The following is a 9,929-nucleotide window of genomic DNA, read 5'->3' as shown; positions in this document are numbered from 1 at the left end:
TTGGATTGCTTAAGATTATAACAATTATGAAGTAATATATATTAGAAAATTAACACAATTATGAATTTTTTTTTGTAAATTCAAATTTTATTAATAAGAAATGAAATAGGCAGTAAGCAAAAACAAAATCCTACAACAACTCTAGGACTCTACACCTTATAAAAAAAATACTACAAATAAACTGCAAAATAAATCACAATAACGCAAATTATGTTAAGCTAATAAATACTACTATGCAACAAAATTTTTGTCTTTGTCCCGCGTGAAACTACGAAGTCAAGAATTGACTCCTTTAACCTGTATTGTCAGCAAGATACAACTTTGCAATTTTATTCAATAGAAATCCTCAAATAGCTATTTTGACAGGGAAATTAAGCATTAATTTTGGTATCCCTTCATAAAACACAAGAGTACTTTTGATTATAACTATAGATCAACGAAAAATCTGCCTAAACATTTTGATAGCATTTTTCAAAAAGCAGAAGATGAAAAATTGCCCAACTGGGGAGTTCGTGATCTTTTCCTCATTCTAGTCTACTTACGATTCTTGGAAAAATGAATACTCACATCTCAAACAACAGCCTGTTCATCTGCATCGTCCCGCAGAATTCTAGGAAGTTAGGTGGCAATATTAATTACATTTCAAAATTGACTGCTGCGATAACTAATTCGATGGCTACTCCATGGTCAACGTTTGGACCCTTCCTGCCTGCACATAGCCCTTTTTGGATGCACATTTTTTTTCTCTAGGTAATATAATCTCCCAACTCATTTCTTTACAAATGCACCTTTAATCACCACCAAAAGGTGTGGACATGATCTTTACCCTAGAAAACTATTCACCGACAGGCAAATTGACGTCAGAAATACTAAGAGGAATTCTAGTTTCCTTCGGGTTCATGCCATTTTGTACCCTTCAACTGTAACTCGATTTCTAAACTGTAATTTGTGACATTATAGTCCTTAAACTATGAAACCCTTCTTACTCAAGTATAATGGTTAATACAATACCCGTGACTAGACAAGTATGAAGCAACCATAACAAAAAAAAATGCAAAATTCGAGAAAAAAGAAAGAAGTTTCGCGACCAAAGTATGTATCAAGGCATGGTACAGAAATAAAAGTGTCAAAATTAAGAGTTTAGGGATGAAAAAGAATCAAAATATAGTTTAGGGATTGATTTGTCTCAATTAGAGTTTAGATGTCAACTAAGAAGAGAGATAGAGTTGAAGAGTAGAATATAGATATAATAGTTCAATTATTGATATCAACGAGACAATGACAACTTTGGATTATTACCAACCTCTTCTTGATGGGAAAAGGAAATAGAGAAGAAAGTCGGGCCTGGTCTAAGCCTGTTTCGGAGGCAAAACAACATTATGAAATCACTGGCATTCACACAAATATGTCAAAGTCACCGGCATGCTAAGTTGCAAAATTTATACAAACACTGAATAATATATTGTTCTTAAAATTTTTGTTTAAGAATTAAGATTTAACAATTAGAGCACGGTACACGAATTAGCAATATTAAATAGGGATAATTTCAGAAACCTCCCTTGAGGTTTTTGATAATTTCATTGACCTCCCTTGAGGTTTCGAAAATAACATTGACCTCCCCTCAACTGATTTTGGGACCCATTGCTGATGTAACCTAGAATGAATTTGCTACTTTGCCCTTATGCATAAAAGGGTGATGAGAAACCAATTTCTGGAAAAATATAATTAGGTCATTAAATAAATGAACTAATAAAATGATATTAACTGTAGTTCTATCTCTAAAAAGCCAATGTAACTACACTTATGAAATGACACTAATTGATGCACCAATATGGAGCCATTTTTTGTGATTGGACATGACTTTAGAGATCAACACAAGGATAGTATTATACAAAAAATTGGCGAAGATGGAAAAATGGAGGGAAAAGAAGGAAAAAAGCATAGCTCCTCTCAGGTTAAAATATGCTTATTTGCATTAAGATTATTGACATGCTACCCACTCATGCTTTTGTATATGGTTGGCATTAGTGACAAACAATCAATGGTCATGAAATTTGGCTATGCAATCCTCACCATCTGCCTCATTCATCTGGGGCAGATGGTGTTTGAAACTATCTTGGATTGCATCGACAGTTATGTAATACTATAACTGCTACAATTATAGCAATTTTGAACTAATGTCAAGTGACTTATGTTACCTTACTAACTAGTTCAACTAATAAGTTGTTGCTTATTATCTCTTATTAAAGTTACAGTAGTAGTCATCCAACAATAGTCATACATTTCTTCCAAATACAATCCAACTGACAAGTACTATTGGTTTACTTCTTACATAATCAGAAAAGATTTAAAATGGTTGGTACAATGTCGTGACACTTTTATATTTGTTACGAGAGTTTATCCAATTGATTTTATATTTTGGATGAATATAGATACAACACCTAGTATGATATTTATGATGAGTATCATGTTAACTATGGCCTTTGGTTGGTCTAGCCTTGCCACTTTTTATTACCTCAAAATTAGGTAATCACACTAAAAATAAATTATTTCTTGAGTTGCTTGAGCCGTTTATATGCTTTTGAAAGAAACTTAAAATATGGCCATTGCACTAGCCATTTGTGCAGACTGAAGCTTCAAGTTGTTGTTACTGCACTTTTCCTAATTGCTATTACACCTACTAGAATTTACTAATTATGTATGTCTTTTAATAGTTTTCATTATTTACAAATACAAGTTGTGGATAAGCAAAAAGGGCATATGTGGAACACAAATATCATCTCACTCAAAATATTTTTTTAATGCTCATTTTCCTGACATGGGCTGATCATGTTACTACAACTATAAGTTCAGGGGAGGTTTATGTCATTTTCAAAACCTTAGGGGAGGTCAATGAAATTGTTGGAAGCCTCAGGGGATGTTTCTGAAATTATCCCTATTAAATAATGAATGTTCACAATTGATAAAGTTATCAAAGTACAGTTTGAGGACAACCCATTCCAACGTATACAAGATGTTTAGTCTTTGAAAAGTTAATTAGAGAAAGTGACGAGATTTTACTGGGCTTACAACTTCTAGGCCTTGGGAGTAAAAAGTGAAGACACTGAGTACTATAAAAGGGCTAGATGTTGCCTAGAAGCATATCAGCCTCAGACCACATTTTGTAGCAATGGGGAGCAAAGCAAAAGCAATGGGGTCTAGGCTGACTCCTCTTTTTACCACCGTTTTAGTGGTATTTGTTGCTCTTGGCTTGCCTTCAGAAACTGCAGCTGATTACGACAAGTATTCACCTCCTCCTCCTCCTTATCATTATTACTCACCACCACCTCTTGTGCATTCACCTCCACCATCACCAGTTTATAAATCACCCCCACCACCTTATCACTACTCCTCACCACCACCTCCAGTGTATTCATCTCCACCATCACTACCATCACCTGTTTACAAGTCACCTCCACCACCTTCGCCATTATACAAGTCCCTACCACCACCTTATCGATATTCCTCACCACCACCTCCAGTGCATTCACCTCCACCACCTCCTCCAGTTTACAAGTCCCCGCCACCACCTTACCATTATTCGTCACCACCACCTCCAGTGCATTCACCTCCACCACCACCGATTTACAAGTCACCTCCACCACCTCCTCCAGTTTACAAGTCTCCACCACCTTATCATTATTTCTCACCACCACCTCCGGTGCATTCACCCCCACCACCACCAGTTTACAAGTCTCCCACCACCTTACATTATTCTTCACCACCACCTCCTGTGCAAGCACCTCCACCACAATTTACAAGTCATCTCCACCACCTCCTCCAGTTTACAAGTCTCCATCACCACCTTACCATTATTCCTCACCACCACCTCCAGTGCATTCACCCCACCACCACCAGTTTACAAGTCTCCGCCACCACCTTACCATATTCCTCACCACCACCTCCGTGCATTCACCTCCACCACCATTTACAAGTCACCTCCACCAGTTTACAAGTCCCCACCACCACCTTACCATTATTCCTCACCACCACCTCCAGTGCATTCACCCCCACCACCACCACCTTACCATTACCTCACCACCACCTCCGGTGCATTCACCTCCACCACCACCGGTTTACAAGTCACCTCCACCATCTCCTCCAGTTTACAAGTCCCCGCCACCACCTTACCATTATTCCTCACCACCACCTCCAGTGCATTCACCCCTACCACCACCAGTTTACAAGTCTCCGCCACCACCTTACCATTATTCCTCACCACCACCTCCAACGCATTCACTCCCACCACCAGTTTACAAGTCACCGCCACCACCTCCTCCTGTTTATAAGTCCCCTCCACCACCTCATCATTATTCCTCACCACCACCTCCAGTGCATTCACCCCCACCAGCGCCAATTTATAAGTCTCCCCCACCGTCTCCCCCAGTATATAAGTCACCACCACCACCTCCACCAGTGTACAAGTCTCCACCACCTCCAGTCTACAAGTATAAGTCACCACCACCTCCTTCCCCAATTTACAAGTCACCACCACCACCTCCTCCAGTATACAAATCACCTCCACCACCTCCTCCAGTTTACAAATCTCCACCACCACCAATTTATAAATACAAGTCTCCTCCACTACCTCCTCCAGTGTACAAGTCATCACCACCACCTGCTTACAAGTCTCCACCTCCTCCAGTTTACAGTTCCCCACCACCACCAATCTACAAGTCTCCACCTCCACCCTACCATTACTACTACAATTCTCCTCCTCCTCCTCGTCACTACTAAGCAATTGTATCCAAGTTTTTGAGGTAATAACGCTTAACCAATAAATTAACTTTCGCATGATAAACCTTATCTCTATCTAGACAAACTGCCATGTGTATAATGCCAAATACGTACACCTAGATCCATGAAAATGAGTGGTAGAAAGTTTTCTTAAGAACCAAGGAACAGCATTAGTATTCCCTCTGCTTCCAAACACTTGTGTATTAAATAGATTAATGAATTGTTTAACATGCTCATCTACTTGAAAATGCACAATACCCATAACCCACTGAAATTTTTGCAGGAAAAGGGAAAGAGAATCTGTGTTTGAGAGCTTCGTGAAGATGTTGAAGAATAAGAATAAAAGCCCAATGCGAGGATGTTTTCAAGTTTTTCTATGTTTCCACTTTAATTTGTAAATTGAATTTTGCGACTCAATTAATTCCCTGTTTGTGGGGTACGTATTGTTTTACGTACCATGCCGTACATGTTTGTAAGGATTTCTATCCTATTGGCAAAAGTCGGTTCCGTACAATTAATCAATTCATTTCACTTCTATTGGCTCTACTATTTATGCATGTTACGACATTTTTTCTCTCTTTCCCTTATATTTTGCCTTTAATATTATTGAGTCAATATTAATAATGGGCCTTTTTCTTAAAATTATACTATTATACATAGGTAGTTTGGTCTAACGCTAAATTCATGTTTGTCTTTCTTTTATTCCCTTTACATCTCAAAGTATACTATAGTTTGTAATCATTGTGGTGATGATATTACCAGCTGGTACTTATAGTTTAAGGCAGAGACATGATATTAACAACTATCTCATTGAAACATAAGGAAAAATCATGACAAGTGTGAGTCTTGGTTAATGCACAATTTGTAAGTGGAATTTATATTTATAAAACTCAAAAAAAAATTTTGACAATGCTATTACTAATTAATTAAGGACTTTATTGCTATAACTTATCGCTTACTAGTTTAAACTATAAATGATCTCAATACTTTTCTCCATGATGTCGATTTCTTTAGACTACGAAAGGGAAAAATTAGTGACATATCCTCTACTGATTACAACATCAGCAAAAATTAGTTATAAACTTTTCCGGTGGTTTTAAATCCCTCGGGCCCTAAGATTTTTTGCTCATCGAGTGAATTAAGGAACATAGGCAATTCGTTCTACATACCAAGTCCTTGTTTAAGATGCAAGTACTAAAATGCATCCACTTCATTAATTTGGGAAATTGCCATAGTTTTTTTTAAGCATTTTGATTTTTTACATGATTCAAAATTTTCTGATTGGATACAATCACTTTGTATCAAGAACACATTTTCAATCACCTTTTTTTATCTTCTCAATAAGAAAATAAAAATTTATTCATGCTTTTCTAACATATTCAATCATTGATCTGAAAATTAAAACATTAAAAAAAAAGGACATTTTCAATCACTGCTTACAGGGCAACTTCCCCATGTGAACCTCTTCAAACAAAGCCAATAATATGAAGGAATATCTAAATATACTTTTGCCCTAAAGGCTGGTTGCCTTGGGGTCAAAATTTAACCTTCGGGAGTATAATTACCCTGCCAAATTTATTTTTTTTTATGGGTATATAGTTCCAATTTTGCCTCCTGTTAAGCTTATAAATATATTATCACCCAGAAAATAAAGGAATCTTGAATACTAACATGTCCATTGACTTGAGTTGTCATCAATTTGGCTACTTCGATTCCATGAGGCCAATCCAATTCACACTAGCTAGAGAAAATGGTGACAAAGGCACTTAGAAAATTATATGTAATATTGATTGGTAGTAACCAGCTTGTATTGATTGGTAGTAACCAGCTTGTGCTCTTATGAAAAAAAAATTAGCAAAATTTATGAGAACAATTAAATTTATTCGTACAAATCAGTCAAAGAAGTAGTATTTTAAAGACCGTGATGAAATTAATACTTTCAAGGTTTCTATTAGGAAGACTTCCTTTGTTGGTGAAACTACAGTACTAGGCAGAGTTATATGGTATCAAAAAATAGTTGTATTCACGTCTGTTCTTTTTTTCTTCCTTAAGTTTTTTTCTTTATTCTCGTGACTTCAAAAATACGAACTCAAGAAATTGGCTGCTCAATCAGTATGTCATACAGGCTTCGCTAGTGAGGTATAACTTCACAACTAGAGCCAATAGAAATCGTCAAATGATTTTTTGACATCCAAATTAAGCAATAAATTTTGTTTTCATTTCATAACATATAATAGTACTACTTCATGGGAGATTTTATAGTTTCTTTAGGGTATTATACCTACAAGTGATATTTGTCATTGGATAGTGAAAGAAGTGTTAATGACTGTAAGATTAAATATTGTTAAATATTGAAAATTTAAACTATTTATCTTTATTGAGAGATACAACTTAAAGAATCCTACCCAAAAGAGACTATAGAATTTTCTCTGTTTTTCATCATCTGTAGACATAAATTTTGCCTATACAATGTGATAGCATTTTTTCAAAAAGACAAGATGGAAAATTGCCCCCCTTGAACGGAAAATTGCCCCCTTGTCAATTCTTTAAAAAAGAATACTCGCTCCTGAACATAGCCTGTTCATCTACACTGTCCCGCAGAATTCTAGAAAGTTAGGCAAAACTAGACTAGTTGACAGGTATAATCATACCCAACATCAGGAACAAGCAGTTGCACATTTCAAAATTCGCTGCAGCAACAACTAATTTGATGACTTACAACACTACACGGTCAAACTTTGAATGGCAATGGATCTTTTGATGTAATTTTCATGTTACATACATTAATAGATTGATATCTATATTCTTTAAATTATCGTAATAATACTCTTAATTACATTTAATTGATAAAAAGAACACGTGTCAACACACAAAAATGTGTAATGTGAATGTTACATTAGTGTATAGCAGAAGACCTATAGTCTCTTCACATCTCTTCCTGCACGTATCAATTCGTTTCCTCTAGATAATAATCTCCCAACTCATTTCTTTACAAATGCACCTTTTATGTTTTATTACCTCCAAAAGCCTTTACAGGGTCTTTACCCTAAAAATCAATTCACCGACTCGCATTTGATATCAGAAATTCTTATTACGAATTCTACTTTACTCAAAGATTGACTGTTAATAATGAGACAACGACCATTTTGTATTATTACACCGTCCTTCTTGATAGGCAAAAGAAATAGAGAGGAATGCGGGTCCGTATATGGTCTTTTATTCATAGATAATACAACATTACGCCATCGAGCATTCACACAATATTTCAAAGTCATTGCATGCCTAAGACCCTGTTTGATAATCCAATTCCATACTTAAATTTAATGGATTTAAATCTTAACACATTCAAATCGTTTGATAACAAAAAATTGAACATTTAAATTAATTAAGTAACACTGGATTTCCAAGACAAAACTTGCTCTCAAAATTAAGTGATAAGTGAATAACTTATCACTGAATGTATGTATTAGATTTAATACTTAATAATTTAATGAATTCAAACTTCAGATTTCAGATTTCAGATTTCAGTTTTCAGTTTTATCACACACACCCTAAGTTACAAATTAATACCAAAACTTGTTATTATATAGCTTGAGATTCAAAAATTTAGAGCATAATTCTCAACCTAACACAATTGAATAATGAATATTCACGATTGTCAAAACTATCAAAGTACAATTTGAGGACAACCCATTCCAACGCGTACACGATTTTTAACTTTTCTAAAGTTGTTGAGAGCTGTTGAAAGAGATTTACCATGTTTACATCTTCCAAGTCTTGGGAGTAAAAAATGAAGCCACTGAGTGCTATAAAAAGGGGGCTAGAGGCTGCCTAGAAGCATATCAGCCTAAAACAAGAATTTGTAGTAACAATGGGGAGCAAAGCAAAAGCAACGGAGTCTAGGCTGAATCCTCTTCTTACCACTGTTTTAGTGGTATTTGTTGCCCTTGGCTTGCCCTTGGAAACTGCAGCTGATTATTACAAGTATTCATCTCCTCCTCCTCCTCCTTACCACTATTCCTCACCACCACCTCCTGAGTATTCACCTCCACCAACCCCTGTTTATAAGTTACCCCCACCATCTCCTCCAGTTTACAAGTCCTCACCGCCACCTTACCACTACTCACCACCTCCGGTGTATTCACCTCCACCATCACCAGTTTACAAGTCACCGCCACCACCCCCTCCAGTATACAACTCCCCGCCTCCACCAGTGTACAAATACAAGTCCCCACCGCCACCTCCTCCAGTTTACAAATCTCCACCGCCACCAATTTACAAGTACAAGTCACCCCCACCACCTCCTCCGGTATACAAGTCTCCTCCGCCACCTGTTTACGAGTACAAGTCTCCTCCACCACCTCCTGCAGTGTACAAGTCTCCACCACCTCCAGTTTACAAGTACAACTCACCACCACCTCCTCCCCCAGTTTACCAATCTCCACCACCACCAGTTTACAAATACAACTCACCACCACCTCCTCCCCCAGTTTACCAGTCTCCACCTCCACCCTATCATCACTACTACGGTTCTCCTCCTCCTCACCACTACTAAGCAAGTGCATCTAAGTTTTGAGGTAATAATACCTATCCAAAACTTTATCAACACAAACTGCCATGTATATCATGCTAAGGACGTACACTTGATCCATGAAAATGACTTGTAGAAGATTTTTTTTAAGAACCAAAGAAATACATTATTTTTTCGGTCTGTTTTCAAGAATTTGAGCAGTATACAGATTAAAGAGTGTTTTTTTTTTTAAACTTGCTTATCAACTTAGAAATGCACATAGCTGAAAGCCAACTGAATATTTGCAGGCAAAGGAGAAGACAATCGGTGTTTGCGACCTTCAAGAAGATGTAGAAGAATAAGAATAAAAGCCCAATGCGAGGATGATTCCAAGTTTCTACGTTACCATTTCTACATCTAAATTGACTCTAGCTCCTGAGTTCCATGTTTATGGGGTTTGTACCGTTTTACGTACCATGCAGTGCATGCTTGTAAGGTTTTCTGTCCTGTTGGCAAACTGCAGGTCCATATAATAAAAGAATACTATTTATATTACGACACTTTTCTCTCTTTCTCTTATATTTTGTCTTTAATATTGTTGATCATTTTTTTTTTTATCAAAAGTATCAAATGTTTAGGTAAT

At 36.6% G+C, this 9,929-nt stretch overlaps 1 protein-coding gene across 1 annotated transcript; it reads left to right on the top strand.

The window, feature by feature from the left end:
- Positions 1 to 3,169: 3,169 nt before the first annotated feature.
- On the top strand, positions 3,170 to 9,818 carry LOC113750679 (extensin-1-like). The gene is made up of 5 exons (XM_027294631.1): positions 3,170 to 3,314; positions 4,445 to 4,744; positions 8,955 to 9,085; positions 9,147 to 9,353; positions 9,595 to 9,818. The coding sequence occupies exons 1-5, from the start codon at positions 3,170 to 3,172 to the stop codon at positions 9,646 to 9,648; spliced, it is 837 nt and encodes a 278-aa protein (XP_027150432.1). The 3' UTR covers positions 9,649 to 9,818.
- The last annotated feature ends 111 nt before the right edge of the window (positions 9,819 to 9,929 follow it).

The sequence above is a fragment of the Coffea eugenioides genome, chromosome 10, assembly GCF_003713205.1.
Source record: "Coffea eugenioides isolate CCC68of chromosome 10, Ceug_1.0, whole genome shotgun sequence".
Lineage (NCBI taxonomy): Eukaryota > Viridiplantae > Streptophyta > Magnoliopsida > Gentianales > Rubiaceae > Coffea > Coffea eugenioides.
Note: the sequence above shows the minus strand (reverse complement) of the source record. Positions and strands in the feature narration are given on the sequence as shown.